The sequence below is a fragment of the Hibiscus syriacus genome, unplaced genomic scaffold (assembly GCF_006381635.1).
Source record: "Hibiscus syriacus cultivar Baekdansim isolate YM2019G1 unplaced genomic scaffold, ASM638163v2 tig00110213_pilon, whole genome shotgun sequence".
Taxonomy (NCBI): domain Eukaryota; kingdom Viridiplantae; phylum Streptophyta; class Magnoliopsida; order Malvales; family Malvaceae; genus Hibiscus; species Hibiscus syriacus.
This window is the reverse complement of record NW_024062630.1, coordinates 1,788,703-1,816,398: the sequence shown is the minus strand read 5'-3', so window position 1 is coordinate 1,816,398 and position 27,696 is coordinate 1,788,703. Positions and strand designations below refer to the sequence as shown.

The 27,696-nt window shown below is 34.1% G+C and overlaps 5 protein-coding genes and 1 pseudogene across 5 annotated transcripts; 2 read left to right on the top strand and 4 right to left on the bottom strand.

Moving 5' to 3' along the window:
* Nucleotides 1-230: 230 nt before the first annotated feature.
* LOC120113910 (receptor-like protein CLAVATA2) lies at nucleotides 231-3,122 on the bottom strand. The gene is given in 3 exon segments (XM_039134971.1): nucleotides 231-728; nucleotides 730-1,832; nucleotides 2,352-3,122. Coding segments are annotated over 3 exon segments (2,172 nt in total). The 5' UTR covers nucleotides 2,995-3,122; the 3' UTR covers nucleotides 231-302.
* Nucleotides 3,123-3,158: 36 nt separating this feature from the next.
* Nucleotides 3,159-17,436, bottom strand: LOC120113705 (annotated as a pseudogene).
* LOC120113906 (tropinone reductase homolog At2g30670-like) lies at nucleotides 6,376-8,405 on the top strand. The gene is given in 6 exon segments (XM_039134969.1): nucleotides 6,376-6,549; nucleotides 6,682-6,889; nucleotides 6,965-7,084; nucleotides 7,087-7,186; nucleotides 7,296-7,402; nucleotides 8,052-8,405. Coding segments are annotated over 6 exon segments (819 nt in total). The 5' UTR covers nucleotides 6,376-6,454; the 3' UTR covers nucleotides 8,241-8,405.
* On the bottom strand, nucleotides 12,003-12,990 carry LOC120113909. The gene is made up of 2 exons (XM_039134970.1): nucleotides 12,635-12,990; nucleotides 12,003-12,516 (listed from the first exon to the last, which is right to left on the bottom strand). The coding sequence occupies exons 1-2, from the start codon at nucleotides 12,716-12,718 to the stop codon at nucleotides 12,259-12,261; spliced, it is 342 nt and encodes a 113-aa protein (XP_038990901.1). The 5' UTR covers nucleotides 12,719-12,990; the 3' UTR covers nucleotides 12,003-12,258.
* LOC120113706 (CRIB domain-containing protein RIC4-like) lies at nucleotides 15,439-16,238 on the top strand. The gene is made up of 3 exons (XM_039134768.1): nucleotides 15,439-15,571; nucleotides 15,646-15,777; nucleotides 16,004-16,238. Exons 1-3 carry the CDS (start codon nucleotides 15,439-15,441, stop codon nucleotides 16,234-16,236), a joined length of 498 nt encoding a protein of 165 aa, XP_038990699.1. The 3' UTR covers nucleotides 16,237-16,238.
* Nucleotides 17,437-17,660: 224 nt separating the features above from the next.
* LOC120113905 lies at nucleotides 17,661-26,890 on the bottom strand. Its single transcript, XM_039134968.1, has 9 exons — nucleotides 26,684-26,890; nucleotides 24,479-24,604; nucleotides 24,334-24,377; nucleotides 21,967-22,520; nucleotides 21,050-21,882; nucleotides 19,569-20,935; nucleotides 18,976-19,080; nucleotides 18,668-18,842; nucleotides 17,661-18,078 (listed from the first exon to the last, which is right to left on the bottom strand). Exons 1-9 carry the CDS (start codon nucleotides 26,690-26,692, stop codon nucleotides 18,016-18,018), a joined length of 3,276 nt encoding a protein of 1,091 aa, XP_038990899.1. The 5' UTR covers nucleotides 26,693-26,890; the 3' UTR covers nucleotides 17,661-18,015.
* Between the last annotated feature and the right edge of the window lie 806 nt (nucleotides 26,891-27,696).

Genomic DNA, 27,696 nt, shown 5'->3' with positions numbered 1-27,696 from the left:
AACTTTAAATAAAATGTCAATTAGTGTTGAATATTTTAGACAAAATATTAGTTTAACCCCATAATTATATTTCCGTCGTCAACCACCTACTGTCATCACTGGTAGGTTGGACCCTAAAATCTTCAAATTTATCCCTTGTTGGCCTCATGAATGTGAATGGAAGAGTTGGATTAAATATCAGTGAATGAAGATAATCTATCATTCAAATGCCATAACCACACCTTCTGATGTGCTAAGCATTAGCTTAATCTCATTAAGAAGCAGAGATATACATACATAAAATGTATGGAAGAAAGCATGCATTAGAGTTTAGTGTGGAGGATGTAACTCCTTGCTCGTGCCGAACAAAAGAGACCCACAACACCAAAATAGAAACTAACAAAAGCACTTACACAAAACACCCACACAACTATCGGTCCCTCTACTTCTTCAGCTGTCTTCCCAGGGAGACCTGCTTTGTTACATCCCTCGCCGGTACACAAACCCGGATTACCAGCCAATGCTCCCGGGAATCTTTGATATCCCTGGTTAACGGGAACAGATCCGGAAAAACTGTTGTACGATAGATTCAAGAGTATAAGACTTTTAAGGGTGGAGATGTTTCCTGGGAGCCGGCCAGATAACAAATTGTGTGACAAATCCAATGTCTTCAAGTTCCACATTTTCTCCAACCTAGGAACTGAACCGTTGAGGGAGTTGTAAGATAGATTCAGATACTCCAATCCTTTTTACTTGGAAGAGAATGTCCGGGATCTCACCGAGCAACAAATTATCCGACAAGTCGATGGCAACTGCTGAAGACACCATGTAGCTGAAGCTTAATTCAGTGCTATCAATGACCACGGCAGAAATTTTAATCTCAGCATTCCACAATGGCTCTTTAGCTGCTGATCTATCACTGCTTCCTCTGTTGTTGTGGAAGCTAATATTGAAGTTACCATCTGGTATGAAGCCTGAGAATTTGTTCCCAGATAAATCAATCATCTGGATTGCTCCGAAAGTGAATAGCCAGCTGGGTAAATCCCCACTGAATTTGTTGTGAGCTAAGGAGAGATACTTGAGGTTCGACCATTTCGTTATTGCATCGTTCAGTGTTCCCGACAGGCTGTTGAAGCTAAAATCCACAACCTCTAGTGACTTCAACCCTGCCAAGGTTAGTGGAATTTCACCAGAAATCTTATTGTGGCTTACATCCAATATCTTCAAGCTATCCAATGCATCGAGTTCAGGTTGAATTTCACCGGAAAGATTGTTGTTATTGAGCAGCAATGCAAGTAACTGAAAACACCCAACAATGTCCAAAGGAATCGAACCAGACAAGAAGTTGTGTGAGAGATCAATTACTTGGAGATAAGTCAAATTCCCAATCCTTGCTGGAATAGCCCCTGTAAGCAGATTATGAGACAGAAACAATGCTTGCAAGCTTTTCAACTCGGTGTTCTTCAGCGGAATTTTACCAGAAAAACGGTTGTGAGAAAGGTCCAGAAGAACAAGGCCCAATTTCTCAGTTGCCTCCGCAACTTTTCCAGGGAGAGGACCTGATAAATCATTGAAACTCAAGTCTAGCACAAGCAATTTTTCTGTAAATACAAGCCTGGGAGAGATACCATAACTCAGATGATTGAATGATAGGTTAAGATGTGCCAACACTTGCAGTGAGGCAATACATGTAGGTATTCCTCCTACAAGTGAATTGTTAGCCAATGTCAGAACAGTTAGACTCCGAGTCGAAGCAGCGAAACACGGCAAAGTACCGAATAATTGATTCGAAGAAAGATTGAGGAACTCCAAGGACTGATGAAACTCATGAATATTGCCTGATAAACAATTGTCTCCGAGATCCAAGTGCTTCAAGGACTTCAAATGAAACAAGCTGTCAGGCATCTCCCCATGAAAGGAATTGGAGCCGAGATTGAGTTTTTCGAGATTAGTGGAAAAGTTACCGATCCATGACGGCAAAAAGCCACTGAGTTCTCGGTTTCCATTCAGCACAAGTTCCTTCAATTGCCTCAGCTTCATGATATCATCAGGTACAAACCCAACAAAGCTATTGTGACTAAGATCCAGAGTTTTAAGACTACCCAAAGAGCCAAAACATGTTGGAATTATGCCGTTGAAGCTATTACCAGACAAATTCAAGTACCAAGAAGTGAAACTTCACATAAGAGTGCCAACATTGCAGTGAGGCATACATGTAGGTATCCTCCTACAAGTGAATTGTTAGCCAATGTCAGAACAGTTAGACTCCCGAGTCGAAGCAGCGAAACACGGCAAAGTACCGAATAATTGATTCGAAGAAAGATTGAGGAACTCCAAGGACTGATGAAACTCATGAATATTGCCTGATAAACAATTGTCTCCGAGATCCAAGTGCTTCAAGGACTTCAAATGAAACAAGCTGTCAGGCATCTCCCCATGAAAGGAATTGGAGCCGAGATTGAGTTTTTCGAGATTAGTGGAAAAGTTACCGATCCATGACGGCAAAAAGCCACTGAGTTCTCGGTTTCCATTCAGCACAAGTTCCTTCAATTGCCTCAGCTTCATGATATCATCAGGTACAAACCCAACAAAGCTATTGTGACTAAGATCCAGAGTTTTAAGACTACCCAAAGAGCCAAAACATGTTGGAATTATGCCGTTGAAGCTATTACCAGACAAATTCAAGTACCCAAGAAGTGAAACTTCACATAAGGCGGGGTGCACTTCACCAGACAAATTCATGTTAGCCAGGTTCAGAGAAACAACCCGACCGGTCTGGTTTTCACAAGAAATACCGGTCCAGTTAGTGCCGTTAGACCCTGACCAGCTTGCTAATCTCAGGCCAGGGTCATCAACTGATGACCTGAACCGTATCAGTGAGACTTTGTCTTGTGGGTCAAGATCAAAACACCGAGAAGGGCCCAGAAACCACAGAGATAGCAATAGAAAGAGCAGTGTGGGGAATTTCGAGGGATTCCATGGGTGAAAAACAGGAACACTCCATTTTAATTCCATAAGAGGAACGAACTGAAACTAAAGTAAGAACTATTTACAGAAAGCTAAAACACTAAACCCGCTTTTTCTAGTGCTCTGAAAAAGCTAAAAGCTTGAAGCCATGAACCAAAACTGAGTAAAGGCAGCAGAATAAAAATCTAGAACCCTTTATTCTTCTTGGATGGAAGCAAAGGGATTACTGGGAACAGTAGTGTAGTTAGGAGAGAAGAGAGACTTACAGTAGAAGAGGGAGTGCTTGTTTTGCAGCTGAGCTAAGAAGTAAAGGAATGTTATGCGAGAGAATTTTGATATTCTACGGAGGAATAATAATTAAATTACACAAACATTTTGTTACCTTTTTGCATTTAAAACGATGAATTAAAGTAAAGTGGACAACACATCACTCACTTTATTTATTCCTTTTCACTTTTTTATTAATTAGTATTAAATATTTATAATCTATCATGAGTAAATGAGTACATGCAATATGTTATGGGCCTTAAATGGATTCTGCTGTGAAACGAGTTGGGCCTCAGCGTCGTAAGTGTGGCTCTGCTCCAAACCGTAATGGGCCTGTCCCGTTTAAAACCAGAGTAGAAAATAAAATGCATAGACGTTGAAGTTTAAAAAAAAACTTCGTCCAAATAATAATAATAATAATATTTTTAATACAAATTAGCTTTACAGTTAATAATATCTAACAAATCTTTATGATTGGCGGCGACACCAATTTTAGTGTTAGTCGTAGTTTATTGATATTTATTGTTTTCTAATTTTATTATGTTGAATTTTTTCTTATTTTTTAATTTTTAATAACTATACATTTGTAACACATCTTTTTCTAACTTTTATGACACATTTTCTTCTGCATTTCTAAAATAACTTTTAGGTTATTTTGATCATTGTTTTTTGTTATCTTTTTTAGGGTTGGATTTAACATTATCATGACTGATCAAAATGATGCTTATTTGTTATCATGTTGATCTTCCCTGCTTTGGTTTCTTAGATAGAATTTAGATATGCGATTTGCATTTGTAAATAGATTTCACATGTCGTTCGACTTTAATTTGTGATTTGTTGATAGTCTTCAATAGTTTGATCCTCTTTTGTGATTCGTTTACTGATACGATCATATTTTTTCGTATTTATTTTTTGTTAGAGTATTTGATTAAGTTTTTTTTACATTTTCTTTGTATAGTCGTCTTGTGATCTTAAGTGATTAGTTTCTTGTGTTAATAATTATAATAAAATATCCTTATTATGTTAGTTTACGATTATGATAGCAGTTAAATCTAAAGGGTGTATGGAGGTATTGTCCCTTAACTTCACTCATTTCTATTTTTTACCCTGTTTTCTATGATTTTCATTATAACGTTATCGTCCTACTTTAATTTTCGTAACAAATACAAGTACCTTTCAAGTTTAATTAAAAAAATATGTGATCGCATTATATTTTTTAGTTACTTGGTGTTTAAAGTTTTAAATTTTTTATTTTAGGTGTTATCATCTATCTATTGCCCCTTATTGTCAATATATGGCTATATGCCTTAAAAGAAGTGACGTTTGGTTCGCTGGAATGTTTCTGAGGGAATTGAAATCTATGAAGTAATTGAAATTTGTGAAGGAATTAGAATTTGTCAGGAATTGGAATCCAATTCCATATTATGTTTGGTTCGCAGTCATGTTAGATGAATTTGATTTCAGTAATGTAAAATGACAGGATTGCCCTTCTTGTTTTTTTGCTTAATTTTAGTTTGTTTTATAAATTACATTTAGCAATTTATTATAAAAATTTTAAAAATATTAAATTTTAATTTTTAATTTTATTGATTGATTATTCATTTCAATAAATTATAAAAATCATGCTAATAAACATAATAAGTTAAAATCATCCCAATTAGGGATGGTCATTGGTCGGGTTTTTGGTCCACCCGACCCGACATGAGAACAAGGGAACCTCCATCCGAGACCCGACCCGGCCAAAATAAAGTTTCATACGACCCGACCCGAATATATGAATTAGAAACCCGACCCGACCCGAAATAATTAAAAAATTAATTTTATTCAATAAAAATAGTGACTTAACTAAATATATATATATATATATATGTATGTATAGAGGGGTATTATTGTAATTATTCCTAAATATATAAGATAAAATTATATATTTTTTGGGTCGGGTCAGGTATTTTCGCCCTAAACCCGAACCCGACCCGACCAAAATAAAGTTTCACCCGACCCGACTCAAATATATGAATTAGAAACTCGACCCGACCCGAAATAATAAAAAATATTTTTATTCAATAAATACAGTGACTTAATTGAAAAAAAATTATATAGAGAGGGGTATTATTGTAATTATTCCTAAATATATAAGGTACAATTATATATATTTTCGGGTCGGGTCGGGTATTTTTCACCCTAAACCCGAACTCGACCCGACCCAAATATCACACTTAAAAAAACCGACCCGACTAAAATAAAGTTTCACCCGACCCGAATATATGAATTAGAAACCCGACCCGACCGACCTGAAATAATAAAAAAATATTTTTATTCAATATATGAATAAGTTACCAAAAGATTGATGAGGGTAGTATGGTCAAATTTTAAATCCCTCCAACAAGGGAATTGAATTCCATCATAGAATGGATGAAATTCACTTTCCCTCGTTTGATGGAAAGTTGAAGTCATGAGGGATTTCAATTCCCTTTGAAAACTTGAATCAAACATGAGAAAGTGGTGGAATTGGATTCCAAATCCCCCTAATTCAAAGGGATTCTTGCTAACCAAACGCCACCTTAGAGGATTTGGAAATTTTGAGAAATTAAAGAGAAAAGATTTTCTAAAAATTTAATGTTTTTTACTTTTAAAAAATTAATGTCATGTGTCCACCGATAATTAGTTGACAGATTTTTTATCGAGTTGACAGAATTCTTAAAATAATAACGGAATAAAATTTGAAACACCTTAGATTATAATTTTATGATAATTTAAAAAAGGTAACATCTACTTTGATAAAAAAAATTAAACATCTAAAAATATATATATATATAGATTAAATATTTATTTTTTAAAATTAAACTTTTATTTTATAAATATCTATGAATATTTGAATTCATTTCACTTTGGTCAAATAATAAATTTGTAACCCAATCTATCACTAAGTATACATAAATGTTTTTATGGTGTGTATCGGATTTGCTGCAAGGAGATTCAGTTATGGATTTATTGAGTTGATATGTGAAATGTCAAACTTTGAGCAGGTGAACAAGGTAGTGAATAATTTTTTTTTTATATGTATCTCTATCATGTCGTGTCGTTATCTTTTGGGTGATTGGGTTTGCTTCTTGTATATATTGGCGATTATATTTTTATATTTCTCTATCATGTAGTCATCTTCTTTATTTAATTTCCACTGGATAATTTGTTGTAATGAAGGTTCTAGACCTTATCATTGTAACCAAAAAGACAGAAAGAAATGGCAGAGACGGAGAGCAGCAAGAAGAACGAGTGTAGCCGATGGTCTCTCAAAGGCAAAACTGCTCTTGTTACCGGCGGAACGAAAGGAATCGGGTTTCTTCTTCTTCTTCTTCTTCTTCCCTTGTTTTCATTATGTTATTTTTCTTTCTTCTCCAAAACAGATGGTAAATTTCAACAGTAGTACATATTGTTTGAATTCTTTGGTTAAATGATGGATTCGATCAGGTATGCCATAGTAGAGGAACTGGCAACGTTCGGGGCTAGAATCCATATATGCTCACGAAATGGAACACAGCTTAATCAACGTTTAAGCGAATGGAAGAAAAAGGGTTTCGATATCACCGGCACCGCCTGTGATGTATCATCCCGAGATGAACGAGAAAAGCTAGTGAATACAATCTCCTCTCTTTTCAATCACAAACTCGACATTCTCGTAAGTACTCCAACTACATCAATTTCCTCGATTCCAAGAAAAAACCCATTTTACAGGATGGAATTATGTGTGAAGATAAACAACGTGGGAGTAAATTCATGGAAGCAAACGGTGGAATTCAGTGCCCAAGATTTCTCAACTCTAATGTCTACAAACTTCGAAGCTGCTTATCATCTTTGCCAACTTTCATATCCTCTCTTTTGAAGGCTTCGGAGGCTGGAAACATTGTGTTCATCTCTTCGATTGCTGGTGTTGAGTCGGTAAATATAGGTGGATCCTTGTATAGTGCGGCCAAAGGTTAACTTCTAGTTAAATCTTCTTTTTTATTTTGTGGTTAAAAAACTTTGATAATTGATCATGCGAAGACATGTCGTGATGTTTTGTTTTCTGCTATTGGGAATAACAGGTGCAGTGAACCAACTTACAAAGAGTTTAGCATGTGAATGGGCAAAAGATAATATAAGAACCAACTCGGTGGCGCCCGGTTTCATCAATACCCCTCTCACTGAAGCGGTAACATACAATCTTTTAATTTGTATCTGTCTCCGTGTTCGTGGTTTGTGATAATTACTGCAGGATACGTATAATTTTTTTGAGAAAATTTAGATTATTCTTTAATAGGTATCAAGTTTGAATGAGAAATCTTCTCTAATATTTATAGTATACATTCTTCCCTTATTGGATATTTAAAGTGTTGGTAATGCTTTGTTAGCTTTTCAACTCATTCTCAACATTCACATCTCCTCTCTCAAAGCTTTCTAAGCATTCTCTGTTTATGGTGAAGAAGAGCAATATCGCCAGCAGTTCACTCCGATTTCGGGTGTACGAAATCTCGGAGCGACCGTGCTAACCTCGATCCGTTTTTTATAGAGATTACATACATCAAGACGAATTTGTTTATAAAGAAGTGGTTTTGCTAATACACGGTTTTTAGTCGTTCAATTATTTGTTTTTAGTTATTTTGTTCAATCAGTGCTAACGGTGTGATTTTGTAGTCCCGTTATTTCCAACAATGAGTAGTGATTCTTCTCCAACATGATTAAGTCTTGGTAGTTTTATTTATTTATTTTCTGATCAGAGCTAACATTTCATTTTGCAGTAATATTATTTCTAACATTATTTGTAGACGACATCATTAGACACTAATAACCAGTGCTTACAGGCATTCAAAGAAGAAGATTTGGCGAAAGCTATGGTGTCACGAACACCTTTGGGGCGGACGGGAGAGCCGAAAGAGGTGGCGTCCTTGGTGGCATACCTATGTCTACCGGCAGCGTCGTTCATAACAGGACAGATTATTTGTGTTGATGGAGGGGTGACGGTGAATAGCTTCTCCTTCTCAAGAACATGACAAGCCTCAAATTGTTATTGTCCTGTAAACTACTTTAATATCCGTCTCTGCCATCTTCATTTTTAGTTTTTTCTTCAAGCTTCAGGGACCTGGTTTCCCCCTTCGTTGTAATAAATTGCTTGCAACTTTCTATCAGACATTGGGGTCATCCAAATCATTCATCAAGCTTCTAGCTCTCCCAATCCCAACTTTTTCCATTGTTACATAGAGCATGGATCAAAGTGTTATACACCACAGCATTTGGCTTTACAGTGCTGTACATGATGAGTTGCAGAAGCTTAAAAGCATCAGCAATTCTATTAGTCAAGCAAAGACATTATCATCATCCCAAAAGTATAAACATCAGCTTGAACACCACTCGGCATCATTTTTTCTTCCTGTAAAAGAGCCTAGCCAAATATATATCCTCCTTAACAGGAGAGTCGAGTATCGAATTGAAAATCTTCAAGGAAGGCGGCGTGTTGAAGCTGGGAAGCCAAATCAACAGCCTTGTCTGATGATATCCTGGATCATCCGGGCTCGTCCGATCCAAGGCCTCGAACAAGGGTAAAAGAGTGCTTAACTACTGAGATTAGGGGATCAAATCTAATTAAGATTAATAACATTTAGATATAGTTTAACCTGATTAAATTTATTGAATTAATATCAAATTAATAAATATATAAATAATAAGGATCAAACTTGTATATATAATTTTATTTAACCATCACGTTAATATTATCACCAAAGGTTAACGACAGATGGTTTAATTGATTTAAAACATTAAATGACTTGATTAATAAAAATATTAGTTCAGTGATTAAAATAAAATTATCCATAAAATTTAACGATTATACAGGTAGTTAACCTTAAAAGTTATTATAATTATCAATTAAAGTTGACAATTTCCATCATAAAATTGCAATATAATTACATAAAACCTAATAGACAATTATATAAGTATATGATAGAATGAAGTTACAATAAGAAGGAAAAAAAGGTACATGATTTTTTAAAAGAAAAGGAACGAAAATGATCTGTGAAAAAAAGTACCATCAATTTAACTTTTGTTCAAAATTACCTCTCAATTGTTACATGCTGTCATGAGTTCTTAATCAGATTTTCGGAAAGCCCAATTGACATGAACACCAATTATGGATGTTGGGGAGAAATCAAAAACAAAGAATTTGCATGTTTCCAAGGACATTAATCATCTTCATTCAGATATTGTGTACATTTTGCATATTTGCTTTCGGTTTTGCTTCAATCCCCAAAACACCGAAACTTAATCTTTTTGAAAAAAATAATAAATTTTAATTTTTTTAATAGTCTTTGTGATTATAAAATAATATGTATTTAAAATTTTCTTAAGTTATAAATAATACACATATATCTTATAAACACAATTGCTTAAATTAAAATTTAAAAAAAATAATATTCACTCAGACAACTTGATAACTTACCTTTAATTAATAACAATCTCCTTGAATGGGTTAACTTTTAAGAGACCGAATTGCTGTTGAAACATAGGTTGGGGATATGGCCCTACCAATTTGAGAAATGGGAGAGTGAAAAACAGAGTAATGAGCCGAAAGTAATGTCGGCACAAGACATTGAAGATTTCCCTTCATAAAGTAATCGTTTACTATCATAGTTGAATAGAAGATGGGTAAATTATATTGGTAGTAACTATACCTTCAGAATCATTTCACTTTAGTTACCAATCTTTTAAAACTTACATTATAATCATTAAACTTTTAATTTATTTTCATTCTGTCATTGTCCTTAGGTGCCTTTAAGAAATGTTGCACAATAAAGTCTTCTTCTAAAAAAACTTTAGTTTTCTAAATTGACAATCAACATAAAGGATGATCTTTGATGAACAGGGGTTAATCGGTGGAAATATTTCGTTTGATTAAAAGATTAATATAATTTAGTTTTAAGGTGATCCAACAATTGATAGTGGTGGATTAGAAAGTTTTAGCTTTAATTTTCAATTAATATTCGAGGAGATTGAAAGGTTTTCTAAAGAGTTTAAATTTAAAATAAAAAAAGAGAAGAAGAATAGTTTGGTAATAGTTTATATCAGAGAAATCACTGAACGGTGAACAAGTAACGAGAAACTAAGGTGATGATCTAATAGAAACTAAAAACTAATTGGCATGTCAGTATTAATCGTTAAATCAACTTGAAACAGAATTATGTTAATATTCTGACCATACAGAACCTTTCCATCATTGAGATTGACCGACTACCGCTTTGTTCATTCAAAAAATCGACCTTTGCAATGGCAATTATTAAAAAATTAAAGGAGGTTTTTGGGTAAGATTACTTTAACCTACAATGTCATCATTTATTAACGAAAATGATTGTAATGAAAGCGAATTAAAAATTTAATGATTGTAATGCAAATTTTAGGAATTTATTGACCACAATGAAAGCATCCTAAAAGTTTATTGACTACTAGTGTAGTTTACCAAAAAATAAGTAAGCATAGGAAGCCAAATGGGATTTGAGAGTCGCGATCTATATAAATATACACATTTAAGAATTGAGTCACGTTTCATTCGTTGAATGTAATGTTATTTTTAATAATAAAATTATTTAATATAATATTATTTAATATACTATTAAACATATTATATTATCATATTCAATTCATTTAACCGAAATATAAAATTTTGATAAAAGTAATATTCTGATTTAAAATGTATTACACAAAATGTTAATTTTTGTCAACTTATACTATAGAAATGTTACTTCAAAATATACTAAAGAGTTAAAATATTTGATTCGTTAAATTCTATTATTATTTAATTTGATTTAAGTAAAGTGAATAAAAATATTAAAAATAAAAATGTAGAAATAACTAATTTTGCATTCCACATACTAAATGGTCCTAACAATTTTTTAGGAGCACATGGGCTGTTTCATATTGCCATCATCATGATGATAAGGTCAATGAGATTCCTTATACACTTTTCTCAATAAAATCACGTACAAATTTTATGTGCCTCTAAAGTCTAAAACCCTGCTGCTCCCGCCTCTCATCCCCCCAACAACGATAACTTATATGACCAAGTGGAAATCAAGCTTAAAGGTCTTTACCCAACTCCCACCCACCCTATATTTTTAAGGCACTTCTACATACATATCTTCATCATCTTTTAAGGCATTTCACATTGTTGAGGATCTTCCAACTTCTTTAGGAAAAGTTTCTAAAGCGTACTTTGTCGAATAGTCAATTCTACGTGTAGAGATTCGACCGACTATCCAACAGATGACACTTCATAAACTTATGGAAAATCCATCAACACAGAAACAGGTACAAGATTTTATATTAAAGGAAATAAATTTATAAAATTTTAAGAGGATGAAAACAAATTATCTCGTCAACCTCTCGATCCATCACTGCATCGACACAAATCTCATCACAAGAAGCCAAACTACTAAGTTCCATCAATTTGCTTCCTCTTAAACACCATCATCAGCTAGGGTATTTGTTTATAAAACTACTATGGTTTAAGATACTGTGCAAGATCCAGTGTGAAGCATAATTGAAGCAGCGGCAACATTAGCACAATATATATAAAAAGAGGATTAAAATAAACAAAACACTATCCAAAAGCAATTTGATATTAAAATAAGAGTTCCTTGCATTGTTCCAAGTTGGATTCAGCCTAACGCATCTTAGTAATACATTAAGCATACGAATTATATTAAACAAACGTAAACAACAACAATAGTAAAATAATAGATATCTTGAATCTTTGTCATGGCTAAACAAGGGAAATTGTTCCTTAGCATATGACTATTTCCAGGCAATGCTACTTCCTTGAAGAAACAAAAATTATAGACAAAAGAACTAACCTGGAAACAGCAACCTCCCAATAAAATTATTAAACAATGGTGAAAAAAGAACAGATATTCTCATCCTCACACTCCCAACACAAGCAAGAATCTTTTTCCCCCTTTTTTTTTACTCCTCAGTTAAAATAAACCAAAATTAGGAAATTTAGGCATAATAAAAGCTTGAAAACTAGATATGGCATCCAAGGCAATTGCAGGTCTTGGGAGTAAAAGAGCAGAAACCAAAAGGTCTATTTGGAATGTTGCAATTGATGGCATAGCAACAAGGGGAGGGAAGGCAAACACCTTTAGCCCCACCACAGCATGTGCAAGCAGCACATATCTGGAAACTCCCTAGCCTTCTTCTGCTTTCATTGAACATCATCATCGTCATCATCTCCACCGTCTTATTGTCCACCAATGGGAACATTTCCGAAGACCCATTTACCTGAAAATCAAGAGACCAACTTTAAATCCATAGAAAATAGGCAAAAAATTCAAATCTTGGATACGAAAAAGCAAAGGGGTCTATGGAATTCAAAGCAAAGGTTGTTTTTTTTACTTACTTGGGTAGATTCACTGTAATTGAAGACGTGAGCTGAAAAGATCAGATACAGGAGAAGAAGAGTGACCCCATGAGCAGATTTCATGTTTCTTCAAGTGGGTTCTTGTTTCTGTGATCTGCTGAGCAGAATTAAAGGGGGGGGGGGGAAATGGAAATTTTGATGTATAAGAATGTGTAAAGGGTTTTAGTAGAGTGAAATCATAAATGAAAAAAGAACCGTCTTTTTGAACAGCTAAATTGACTGTAACTTAAATGGGATTTAGCTGGAGTGAAAGCAAGAAAAAAAGGAAGAGAGAGAAAGAGAGATCGGGTTTAGGAGGCAGTGAAACTGAAAACCCATTGGTTATGTGGGAGTGTGGGTTCCTTCCTTTATCTTCTAAGATTATGGGAAAATTACTTTAAACCCCTAAGATTTGTTTACCAAGCTTATTTTAAACAAAAAGATTAATTTAGCTTTTATTCATTGTTATTCAAAAAACTTTTATTATTTTTAAAGTAATGAATACAAGTAGATCAATTTCATTATTTTGAATAATTATTTAATTATGTAAACAATTATTTTAAATTAACTAATTAGTTCAGAGTGGAAGGACCTTAAATGATAATATATATTAATCTGAAGAGTTGTATTCCAGTTGAATTCACCGTTAACAGTGAGATGACCTAACAGTATACATATTATTGATGGTTAATCACCATTAACAGTGAGTGTACAATGATTGATGACAAAAATTCCATACATGCTTGTAAGACTTTCATCTGCAAGTCTGCAACTACTACATTTGGCCTGGATTCAAATTTTTGTTTATTTTTCTTTTCATTTACAGACTTGAACTATTATGAATTTTCATGGTCGATATGCAACAGACTGTCTTGAAGTTTGTGGATAACTGGATATTTTGAGCCATCGTTTCTCTAACCAACTTACAATGCAAGACTCAGCCTTGGTTTCTAGGTGTCGGGTGTGCTAATTTATATGCATTCAAATGCCTGTACACCCAACTATGAGACGTCGGCAAATGGTGCAGCTGGCAACGCATAAAAATGCAGCGGGAGTAGCAGTAGGAGCCACATTAGGACACACCGTCTGTACATCATTGGCTGTGGTGGGAGGAAAGCATGCTCGCAGAACGTCTCAAAAATTGTCGAACTCTAACTACAAAATAAAAAAATAAGTCCTTATAAAACGAAAATATATACTATTATTTTGAACAATTAATTTAATATTTTTATTAATAAAACATAAAATATAATTAAATATTTATTATTTTATTAATAAAACATGTTAAATAAAAATATATTATATTAGCCCCCCGTTCATCTTATCACCCAACCCAAGCCCTTGTGCTTCTTACAACCCAAGCCCCATGTCATCATCCTTCCCAAGCCCCATTCGTCTTCGTATGTGGTTAATCCCAAAGCTGATGGGAGTTATGTTATCCCATGGCTCAAAAATCTCTAGTATGCATCCTCATCATAGTCATCTTCCGAGCTTCCTCATATCTATCTTATTAGCAGAGAAAACAAAATAGAAGTTGATGAAAAAATAAAATAAGAAAAAAGAATTCAACGATCAATCAAACAATGTTAGATCAATTAATTTAACGCATCACATCAGTATCATGTTATTGTAGTAATATATAATGTTAATAATTAATTTATTAACTTCAGTAAAATAAAATAAAAATCACTCAAACAGAAGTATCCCTTTATATAATTTACCTTTTAAAAAATTGCAATTTACGTAAAAAAAAAGGCTTTCTCGGCCAATTTTTTACGTTTAGGTTTTGATTGAAAGTAATCACAGTGATTACTAACATATGTACGAGAATAAACCCCAAATGTAATCATTGTATTATTAATGTGTAAAACTGAAATAAAATTATCAATAAATTAATATATGTTTCTTTTTAATTTACGATATTTTATTTCAAGGACGGATCCACCTTATAAGTAAGAGAGGTAATTGCCAACTAACATTTATAGTCTAATTATATTTTAGGCCATTAAAAATTTCGAAAATTTTGCAATTAAGTCCTTGTTCTTCCCAAAATTTTTTGGTATAATTGTTTTGGGATATTATCGGTTTTAAAATTAATGGAATTAAGTCTTGACTCCAAATTTATCTGATTTTATTACCTTTTAGGACTTTTGAATTTTAAAATTAATAAAATTAAACCTCTAATCTCTTAATTTTTATGATTTAATTACTTTTTAAGACTTATTTATTTTAAAATTAAATAACTTATCCCCTCGTAACTCAATCCTATTTCCTTCCCTGCATCAATCATTTTATCCTTCTTTAAACTCCAAGGAAAACACACCGCTTGGTACCCATGCACCAAGAGCTTGGTGCATGTGTTTTAAACACAGAAGATGGCTTGTGAGGCACTAATCCAAAGGAAGAGTCCAAACTAAGTAAACAAAAGGAAAATAAAAAATAGTTAATGCACTAAAAAAGTTTTATAGGGAAAGTGACTGAAAGTTAGAAATTTGGGGGTTTGATTCTGAGTTCTAAGACCCTAAATATAAGTTCCACTACATTTTGAGCTTGGATTTATACCCTTAAACTTCAAAATATAATCGTGTTGGTATAATCAGATCATAAGTTTGGTAGTTCCAAACTGCTTGTTTTGCTCCACCAAACTGAACTCGAATGTACCTTGGCATTTTTTTATACGTAAGAATTATTGTAACTTGATAACAAAGGCAGTCATAGCTACCCAATATAAGAAATCAAATAAAAATGGCTGCATCTCCCTTCAACAACAGGTTTTCTGGGTTTTTCTTCCATTGATTAGAATCATGGAAAGAGTTGTTCCTCTTCCCTTTGGATGTGTTTCTGAATCAAGTGTGGCGGTTGCTGTTCAGCAGCAGCAACCTAGAAGATCAAATTCAAAGCAGCCTGTAGATGATACCCGTTCGGCTTCTGCAACAAGTCTTTTTCTCTAAGATTATCTTTGCTATTGTTTGGTTTCTCTCACAGGAAACTAACAAGGTTTTGATCTGTAGGAGCACGACATGAAGAAGAAGAAGAAGAAGAAGAAGAAGAAGAATATAAAGAAAGTTTATCCATGAAGCCTGACGTATCAACTGGGTTTCATAAACTGTTCAAGAGTTTCAAGACTTTCTCACATTTATTTGGTAAGCTAATTCCATATCTAGCATATGTTACGTCTGAAATCAGGGATGACCGAAAGGGCGCATCCGCTGAAAATTTCAAATTTTTATATAGTTTATACATTAGGTTTTTTTTTTTGTATTGTCTACTTATGATCAAATTCCGTACTTCTTAAAATTTGATGATATAAAATCATGCGTTCGTCTTAGTCTGAAATCGGTTTTGTTACCTTTTGTTGGGGTGTTTTAGTGTACAAGGAAGAGATGGAAGATTCGGAGGATGATATGGAAATAGGGTTGCCAACAGATGTAAAGCATGTTGCACACGTAGGATTGGACGAATCTTCATCAAGCAGCTCCAAGAGCATGGGCAGCTGGGACTATCTTTTTTCGCCTCAATTAAACCTCCTCACTTTCCCATCTGATCCTTCATCACAATGTGAAGCCATTGAAACACAGGCAGCTGTTCAATCTTCTACTTGAAAATACGAAAATGTCCTTGACAAACCATATTATGGTTGTTGTGGTGAAATAGGATTGTGCTCTAGCGAGGGACATGATTATATTTAAGTGTCTAAGAAATGGTTAAAACTGGAATGGATTTCTCTCTATTTTTTCTGTTTTTCTATTTGATTTCATGAATTTTGTAGTTATGGTCGAGATTAACAATAAAAAATAAGAAAACATTATTTTAATTTAAGAATCTAATCTTAGTCATTAAACATAATAATCTACTGATTCAAAAATCGTATAAAAAATTTACACCATATAAATATATTTTAACTCATATACTTATTAATGAAGACAAATTTGTTTGAAATAAGATATAATAATAATTAATGATGATATTCAAATGTACATGAGTTTTCATGTAATTTGTGTTTACACATAGAGAAAAGGGTTACGAGAGGTGTTCAAAGGAAAAATCTACTTGAAGTAGTAAGGAAGGTTCAAGACATAAAGGAGGAAGTAAGCCCGAGTGACACCCGAAATGCCACCAAAGAAAAATCCACCGGTGAACTTAGCCCATCCATCAGCCGTTTGCAGCTGATCCGGCTCCTTCTTCCGCCCGGTCAATGTCAAAGAAGGCGCGGTCGATGGCTCTCCTTCCTTAAATGAAGCGATCCCATACATGGTGAGGCAAATGCTCAATATAAAAACAAGGCCAGCAGCTGCCAGACTCCCTGCTCCGCCAGCCACCGGTGTGTTCCTCAAGGGCCTGCTTTCACGAACGGTCCCACCAGGAGAAATCCATGAGCCAGCCCTACTTCGACACCTCTAAGAAGCGGGCTCACCGCTGTTCTGTATGCCGGAAGACTGGACAAGTACCATGCTATCAAGGGGCTCGATGTTATAGGGGTTTCCAGGCTTCCAATGAATGGATCTCCATTGATGGGTTGTATCACTTGGTTCGTTGGCTGCAAAATTTAAAAACACGATGATATGTCATGATCTGGTAATCGGAAAGAACATAGCTTGATTGAAATATGTTAAGTGTCGAACTTTCCTTCTCATATTGAACGGCTCGGTGAAGGAAGATTGCCTCCTGGAACTAAAAGGCAAGATTCTAAGCTAAGTGGAGAGACCCTTGAGGGAGAGCAAGACCCTTGAGGGAGAGCAAGGCCCTTGGAGTTGAAGAAGTGAAGCTTGACTTTAAACAGGCCATGGGGAAGCAGCTGCCATGGCTATACGCAATTTGCTGATTCAACAAGGGAAAACAATATATGAAAGCAAAAAAATGTGAAGTGTGAGAGTCAAGCATGGCCTGTGGCTGTCCATGCACACAATCTTTTGTTGGACCAGATGTCCCACCATCTTCTTATCCAAACTTTGGAATTGTTTAGTTCTATTTGGGTTTGAATGACCAAGTATAAAATGGAAAACTTTCAACTTTGATTGAACAAACTTATATACATTATTTTGCGGTCCGCATAAAAGATACGCAATCACCCTATATGAAAAAGTGAAGACTAACATTCATTCAAAATGAAAACATACAAACAACTGTACCGAAATCCACTGACCAAAGAACACTATGTTAAGGTTAGTTTCTACCTGGACATTGCTGAATTAACTGAATAAGCCTAAAGAGGTTATTTGTTGAGTTGCAGGAAATTAACTATTGCTGCCTTGAGAAAAAGAACTCGTAATCAGGGTGCCTGTTAACCGATGTCTTATTTCCCTTGGTGACAACTGCCCTTGCCATAAGAGATGCAGTCTCCTCAAGCGTCCTTAATCGCTCCTTCAGTAATCCGGATGGATTTAAGCCCTGGTTTTCACAAGTATCATTGTTGTAGAGTTCCTCGGCTGGAACCAGCATTCACCCTGTCCAAGTGAGGTGCATTTCTGATTAAATAATCCATCATCTTTAAAAATAGATGCACGACATATGCAAATTGCAGCAGCAAAACCGAATTTAATAACTAACCAAAGAGGCAGTGACAAAATTTGGGAGAAGATACACTCTGCACAATAGAATGAGTCTAGGACATAATTTCATGAGATATTACACAATATTATATGAATGAATGTACACTTTTGGAAGCTAATTTCAAAACATAGAATTACATAGTTATCTCTTTAGGCTCTTCTAGGTTGGGATTTTCATGTGTGCGAGTAAAATTAAAACAAGGGGCCAAAAACCCTTTATGTCATTGGAGTAAAACTAACAAAATTGTAAGGCTGCCTATCCACTTAATGATTGGTCAATGTTCATGGTAAGCTAAATAAAATAGAGCTCCTTGACTTCGAAACACATCAAAGTTCAGTTAGGAAGGTTTGTCCAAACAAAGTTAAGTAGGCCACAGAGAACAACTTAAAGGCTGTTCAAAGAAAAAAAAAATGAGCCTCACAAAGCCATATAAAGTATCAAAGTTTATATTCAAAATGATAGCAATTGAATAATTGTGGGTACCTGAGCATTGTAACTCTGAAGACCTACAACAGGAGATACTACACATGCATCCACACTAGGGTAATCAAACTTGGAACTTCTACGAACCAAATGGCCAAGTGAATGGTAAGTCAAAAAGGCTGCACGGAAATTCCCATCTGGAATTTTGTAAATAGGATACCAAGCAACAGAATACCTGAAATATAGAAGGAAGCAAACATTGCAAGAAATATTGGTATATCTAGATGATACAGAACTTCCATCTTATGCTATGTAAAAACCAAAACATGTTTCATATTTAGTTAAGTGAAGCATATTCTATCACTAACCATGATTGAGGATGCAAATCATGTATATTTATGGAGTTCAAATAAACTGGATCCCCATACATTTTGCACAGAGAAGATAGATCATCTCTAACCAGGTCTTGTATCCTGAAACAAACAGAATCACAATCATATGGTATTTGAAAAGAGAATTGTTACTTTATTAGCAAAATGGAACTCACCAAACCTGCATCTTCACCTGTTGCCCCACCATTAAATGCTTGTTTACTTTTAATTAAAACAGCCAGAAGAAGCACAACAATGGCATAAAACAAACGCACACCTAAAACTTATGGGCTAAAAGAACTTTTCTACTGCATTCAGCCTACCATTCTCTCATAAGCAAGTGCAGAAGGATTGCGATTCCACTCATCAAATATGTTAGAGGTCAAGGATAGGAGATGTAAAGTTTTGAGTATTTGACATCAAAATATATATCTATGCAATCAAAATGACAGACTATTACATTCATGCTTAGCAGATCTCAAGGGAGAATAGGGGAAAGGGTCGAAAGGAAACTGTGAAGCATGAAAGTAGATTCCACTTGGGGAAGAAACTTAATGCATAAAATGACAAGATTCGTGATTAACACTTACTTTTCATATAATGCCTGTCTTTGTTGAGGCTGTTCAGATTCAAAGTACTCAAAAGCCAGATCAAGACAATCAGACTGTGTAAGGTCAACCGATTTAACAGGCAACGCATCTTCAGGAGAAACTGCAGACGGTTCTGATCTAACCACATCATTTACTTGCAACTGATTACTTGGTTCTGCAGCGCAAGGCTGTGGAACAAGTACTGAAAATATCGGACGGTGACCAACAGTAGCAGAGTTTCTTGAAGTGGAACAAGTATCAGAATCTTCAGAAACAGCAGGAGAAGAAATTCTGGTGTTATTCCGTGTGGAATTATTTTTACTGTTCCTGAAGAGTTGAACTGCTGACAAGTATGGAACAAAGTAGGCACGAAATGCAAATTGATCAATACCCAATTCTTTTGGATTTTTATGATCTTCTGCCCTTATTTCTAATCCATAGCTTCCGTGTTTCTCATACCACTTCCAGAGGCATCCCAGTTGGATGTTCGGTATCTCATGTCTACACAATAGAGCACTAGGAACCTGGTCCAGAAAGCAAGTTTGACAGCCTACTGAACTGTATGAGTGACAAATAACTGGAGAACAAAAGTGAAGAAGCCTTTCAAACTCGGCAATGGGACACCCAGTGACCATCTGAACAGCTTCAGATGCCATTTGTGCCCTATAGGCATCATTCAATGCCTTTGCTATCTTGTTTAAATCAGTTGCAGCTGCTGATAAATCTTGTTCTTTCGTTTCATCATCAATAAAGAAATTAGCCCCACTATGCTTGTTTTCATTTTCTTTTTCATTTACACAAGAATTAAGATTCCACAATTTTCGAATATGGTTCCCGCCTTCGTGAGAACTAATTTCTTGTCCCGAGTCCTTCCCAGTCCTACACAGTGTTCCAGAACTCAGAGAAGAAATATTTTCAGAGTAAGGATAAACATTCTCTTCAAAAGTATTTTTGGAAATCCAGTCTTCAGCATCTGGCCCATTAGTATGTTCCAAAGACAAATTGGCAGATCTAACAGATGTTATCAATCCACAATCCTTTATCCTAATAGGTATCCATTTCTGCAGAACAGAGCCCGAATTATGGCTTTGCTTAGCATTTTCAGCAAGAGAAATTCCTTTTTCTGTTTGAGCAACACCATTCACCATCAGATGAGAGAGATAAACTGGATTTTGCACCTCAAGCAAGTTTGGCTGATCCAAAGGGACGAATGATTTTTGCATTATGTTGTTTTGATTCTCTATGCACAGATTATTCAAACCAAAAGCAGTCCCACAGACAATGTCACATGGTTCTATGCCACTTGGACCTGCTTGAAAGTTGTCAACTAATTCAGATTTCATGGTCCCAACCCTTGGACAATCAACCTGAGAACAAGACCTTAAAAGATTTTTTGTTAATCCATGATCATTCTTAGTATTTGAAACATCTAATATTTCACTTTTTGGCACGCAAGTCTTTGCATGAGCATTTAAGTTTACCTTGTTCGGATGAGACTCCTTCCAGGATAAACTGTTTTTCTCTTCTTTTGATGCTGGACCAACTTTTCTTCTCAACTTCCTAGGAACCTTACTTTTTGACTTCTTATCATTGACATCATTAGGATTCCTTTTCAGAACAGGAGCACCATTTAAAGAAACATCAAACTCTGAGGAGAAGGGCCTTGTTTTCTTCAACTCTGTGTTGCATTTCTCTACAGCTTTCTTCTGAACCCTTTGCCAGACAGAATGACTGTTTTCAGTTCCCCTTCGACTATAATAGTTTCCAATATTTCCAGGTCTGAAAGTAACAGAACTCACAGGAACAGATTTAAATTGCTTATCCCTTTTGTTTGATGCAACCATTCGTCCATGCTGGCTTTCCTCCATATAATCTTGGGTTTGTATAGTGCTACATAATGTGTTTTGATGATAGGAGCACCCTTTCTTTGTACCAGAACCTGATAGCTCCGATTGACAGATTTCAAGGATGTTCTTGTTAAATGGGTGAAGAATAACAGAATTTGTACCGTCTTCACGGTTCAAACCAGAAGAAACAGAATCCAGAGAATCATGCACAACAGAGAAATCTTTAGGATTTAAATCGTCAAGAGAGCCCATATGTGAAAGATGTTTCCTCTCTTTATTTCCTTGACATCTGGAAAGTTGCTGTTCCTCTCTACCCATTTCATAGTTATTTGTATGATGCTCCCTAGGGAACTTCTGACCTTCAGAGGGTACAACTTGTGATATATCCACTTCATCGATGTCAGGTGTGCTTATATTTGGTGAACAAGAACTTGTAACAGTATCATTGCTGCTGTCTGCAAAATCAATTACATTAAGCAAGCTATCAGAGGGTGAAACTTCAGGTGAAGTTGCATATGGTTTCTCTATAACACCATTTATATCATTATTATCACAGATTTCAGATGCTGAACTTCCACGGGTATACTGAGAATAAACTTCTGATTCTGTGGAGCCAACATCACACAGCTGATTCTTTTTATGTTTTCCCTTCATTTTTGCCCTCTTTTGTGAATTTCTCTTTTTAGACTTGTCTTCCTCAGAAGGATTGATGAACATGGCTAGTGGATTAGTAGCGTTAAATTCTTTTGATATAACAGCAGAGGAATCATTGCAAGTGATGGAGCTATGATAGGAAGCATTGTTTGACACTTCATTAAATTTAGTTCCTTCATTGGCAAAGGTCTTGTTGTGAAATTGATGTTGGACATTGGATCCAGAAAAGCTTCTGCCTCTAAATGGCTTCGCAGGTTGAGGCCCTTTCTGCGGCTTCCGTCCATCAACCATAAATGAATTGATAGATACAGAGGAGACTAAATGCAGGTCATTCATATTCACCTGGTTTCTAGATCCGAAATGGTTTGTGTGATCAAAATATTGCAAGGGAAGTGCAACAATTCTCCACTGCCCATCAGATTCAACTGTAGGGAATGTCACAATGGCACACCTAAAAGATTAAAGGAAAAAGACCCAGTCAAACAATGAAATAAATATAGTGTCAAATAAAAAATATAGACGTTATGCGCAGCAGAAAATGAGCAAGAAAGAAAATAAATTATTATTTTCCAGCAATAAATGTTGCCAATCAGGAATTATCAGAGTTGTTTCATCAACAGAAGGCACAATATAACAGAAATTGAAACTCTAAACACTCATTCTTTACCATTAATGTATTCCAAGTTCCAAACATGACTTTAAGTCGTTAAACATTTAACCCAGACCAACCATGTACAAACTGCTCAAAGGCTTGTCTTAAGACTCCATTGACAATTAGAATATTCATGCCAGAAAGCTTATATTCAAGCAGTAAATATATTAAAGCATGGTCAGCACAAATATAGTAAACTCGCATAGATTTTTGAGATTACTACAAAGAGAAGAAGACAAGATTTTGATTTTGTATGTAAATGACATCCAATGCCAGGATCAAGCCCTTAATTATGTTAATCTAGCATGATATATCAAGTAAACAAATTTACTGAATCATAAGTGCACCCCTAGTAGAGACGGATGAATGAAAATTTTGAAGAGTATGACCAAAACATTTCTAGCAAATCTTCATAAATATTTTACACAACTTGATTCACATATATATTCAGTGCAAAGAGAATTGAAATTTTCAGAAAACTATTTGCCAAGATTTTGTGAATAATACATAATTCGCATTAGTTGATGACAGGGTTTCAAATCGCGGTTGCGGTTGCGTTTTCGGTCATTTCGTTTTTACCGCTATTGCGGCCGTAGCGGGCACTATCGCGGGTGTAGCGGGTATATCGGAAGGCAGCGCTACCGCGAAATCGCGGACCGATTTGAAACCCTGGCTGGTGATTTGAGAGAAGAAAATTAATTCTTCTAAATGTTCTATACATTAAAAATTAAATAAAAACTTTTGGTTCCTCTATTTACTTCTGTTTATTTATAATTATATCTATTTATTTATTTTTTTGTTGTGGAGAAAGGGTCATTCACTTCCTTCATTTTGCTCTTCATGTCAACAAACTGAGAGGTATTTGGGAGAATGGATTCACTTTACTTGCCATATAAATTGTGAATGGTGAATTTTTTTTCCCCTTTGAATAGGGGGAAGAGTTTGGGTACGTCGGGACAAGGTGTCAACTGAAGACTTGATAACAACACAAGTCCTTCGCCACAACACCAGTGGCTTAGTTGACTGAAAGTAAATGATACTAGACACTAGTTAAGTTTCTATACACCTTTATATTAAAAATAGTTTAAGCAGATAATTTCTAATTTCCTAAATTGTTAAGGTACTCCAATCCTCTAACAAAACAAAGATCTAGAAAATCCATGAATTTGAAAAAGATAAAGAATGCCATTTTTCCTGAGCCTGATTGCCCACTTTTCAACTAAATCAAGTTTAGGTTTCCAAGTGCAACTAAAGCAATTTTTGGTGAATCACATTTAATTTGAAGCTATAGAACATGCAAATACATTCATACATATCTAACAACCAAAAATTACCTCTGGTCAATGTTCCTCAAATGGAAAGAAGAAATTCCAGAAACCTGAATAATTTATGGATGGTTATAGGGGAAAAAAACTATTCAAGCTAATTACAATGTAAAAGACTATGAACTTAATAATTTAATGTTGGTATTCCTGAGCCTGATTGCCCACTTTTCAACTAAATCAAGTTTAGGTTTCCAAGTGCAACTAAAGCAATTTTTGGTGAATCACATTTAATTTGAAGCTATAGAACATGCAAATACATTCATACATATCTAACAACCAAAAATTACCTCTGGTCAATGTTCCTCAAATGGAAAGAAGAAATTCCAGAAACCTGAATAATTTATGGATGGTTATAGGGAAAAAAACTATTCAAGCTAATTACAATGTAAAAGACTATGAACTTCATAATTTAACGTTGGCATAGTATCTAACCTCTGATGATCTTCTAGAACCATTAAGCTGCAAAGAAATTTTTGACCAGTGAGCCTGTCCTACCTCTGACACTTTTTCACTGCCGAGATGGATTTGTTGAAGGGCACAAGGTATTTTTTGCTGTATCTGTCCAAGTCATAAAAAAAACATATAAATGGGCATCCTTAAGAAGAACTAATGAAGAGTACTCCACGCAAAAGCTACATTTCATATCAAAGTTTTTCCAGACAAGTTATAGAATGAACAGTTGTTTATAAAATCAAAAAGAAATATGACAATCAACAAATTTTGTTCAAAGAAAAGCTCTGAAAAATACCCAGATACAGCTAATATTCCAACTCAAAATAGATATACGAAGAAAACATAAAAACTCAAGGAATGGGGGTATAAAGGGATTGGACAAACTATATGTAACTAAGAAGCTGATGAAAAAGACATTTTAGAGCTATTCAATGAGCTCACTTCTACTGAACACGTTAATGATCTACAGAAAGTTTAAAGTATAAGAAATCATCAACAGTCTTTCATGGAAAAATAATAAGAGGAAAACAGGTGCAGTGGATACTCTTCCTTGAAATTAATTTTCTCAAGGCAAATGTGGAAAGTGTTAAACCATTCCAGTTTCTTTGCTATATAGTGAAATGCATTTCCTTTAGAACCAAATTGCACTTTAGTTCTCATAGTATAAAATAGGAAGATTATGGACTCAACTGAAGCAGAACTTGATAATGTGAGTCAAATGAATGCTCGTGGTGAACAAATAAAGGAATGAAATCTCAGGTTGGAGCAGGAAAATTGCAATGTTAACTAAGGGCAGTAGCTCAACTCGATCAAAAAAAACTATATGATTCAAAACCACAAAAAGGTCACATAAACCATAATGTTAACTAGCTGCTCAATCATACAGAATGTGACAAACACCAAATTTGTTGGAAAGCTAAAACAAATAAACAGCAACAGCCAGTCAAAATCAGGTTCTCCCAACAACCAGAATAATCCAAGCTTTGCAACATATGACAAGCAAACTGCTACCAGCCAATGATAAAGTTTTGCACAATAACCACAGCCAAAAATAGGCAATACTAGAAAACCGTTCAAAATAACCAATTCAAGAAAAAATTTATGGGTTCCATTATTTTAAATTTCACAAAGTTGGTGATTATTGTCCCTGGGTTCATAGTGATATCTTCTTTTAAACTTTTATTAGAAGAAAACATATATGAAAAATAATTAGATAGTAACCTTCATAACTACATTTAGTTTAATTTGAAAGTGTAATAAATACACAAAATGGTTAAAATTTATAGTAAAAACACATTAGACATATAAACATAAACTAGTACGAATATGATCCCAATTTCTATAAAAATCAAACAAGTTTATATAATATAAAAATAAACATATCATATGAAAAAAAATGACAAGAGTTAATGAATTAATACCATCAAAAGTAGAATCATATCAGATATTTTGTTTACTTCTTGAGAAGTTATTATTAGAATTAAAATAAAATAATGATTAAATAAATAATCAAAACTATAATATAATTCTATCAAATATAAAACTAAGCAAATATTTATTCATTTAATTATTTAATTAAATATAAGAAAACAATACAGAGACATAAATCAATTCAGTTCATTATTTTTCTTTTACAAAGGAATAAAATTACTTGTCATTTCAAAATTCTGGAAAAATAAATAGAAAAAAAAATTGATAAAAAATTGAAGAAAAGAGATGCCCCACCACAAATAAAACAAAAATAAAATAAGGATTTGCCACAGTTTTCGAGAGAGCAATAAAAACCTAATAAAAAAGGGGAAGAAAAGAAGAAAAAATAGGTTGGATTAAACTCACCAGAAATCAAGCGATGTTTTGAAGCTTTAGGGAATTCAAAAAAGAAAAGATAAAAGAAAAGAGTTAATGGGAAATTGAAAATCATAATAGATAAAAAAGAGTGTGAAAGTTCTAAAAAAAAAAAAAGGAGATCCCCAATTTTCCCCCAATAATCTCTGTGGAAACAATCTAAGGGGAGGTCAAAAGGATCAAAAGAAAAGGTTCCCCAAATTTAGGTGTGAGGTTCAGATAGAATCGCTAGAATTAAGTCTAGAACTAAATATACCACGTGATTTTCAACATTCAGTCTTCCATTTTCTTCACACACAAAAATCGAAAATAGATAAGGAGAAAGATAGATAGACAAACCACAAGCATAAGGAAGGCCGCTACACAGCGACTGATTTTTCATTGTGAAACACTCAACAAAGACTCCTTTCTGTGTTTTCTTCTTTCTTTCTTTTTCCTGGTTTCCTAGTTTTGCTTTGATTTCGTCTTCCTTTTTCTCTCTAAAGATTGAAGTTGTTACAAACTTACAATCGTGCTTTTGCAAGATTCTTAACGGCCGTATTTTCGCAGGTTTATCCAAATAAAAGATCAACAGCTTCACTAGGTAAGCACTTCAATGGATAAACGTACGACATGCTTGCCACATTTTATAGTTTAAAAATATTATATAAAATTTATTTATTTTTATTGAAAATGCTATAATTAATTTATATGTTTAATTAGGTTATTAATGGTTTTAATCATATATATATATGTAATTTATATAAAAACAATAGTTATCAATATAATGAACAGTAAATTGAGTCGAATCAAATAAAAAATCAAATTGATAAATATTATTTTATAACTAGAAATTTTTATAACTAAAATTTTAGACTTAAGGAACTATTGTTAGTGAAAAAACACATTAGGGGATTCATGTTAGCGAATAAATATTTAAGGAGATAAAATAAAATATATCAGTTTGAGTCGTGATCTTGTGTCAATAACTTTTTTTATAAAAAACTAACTTTTTATTCTCAAATTATTAAAGTTAATATTTAATGTATACGAGTTTAGAATTTAAAATTACAATTAATATTATAATATTATAAACATTTATAATTAAATTTATATAGAAAGCCTAATAACTCGACTCCAAATTTATAAATTCGACTAATAAAACTATTTGTCACCTAATTTTAATTTTATAAAAATATAAAGATGAATATTGAATTATTTTTATTTCCAAATAAAGTTAAAAATAATTTAATCTTGATTTAACAATAATATATAAATTAAATAAATATGTTGGTGGAATAAAAACCAATTCTTAACTTAGCTCGTTAGCTTAATAGTTGGTTATTTATACCAAGATCCCATGTTTGAATTCT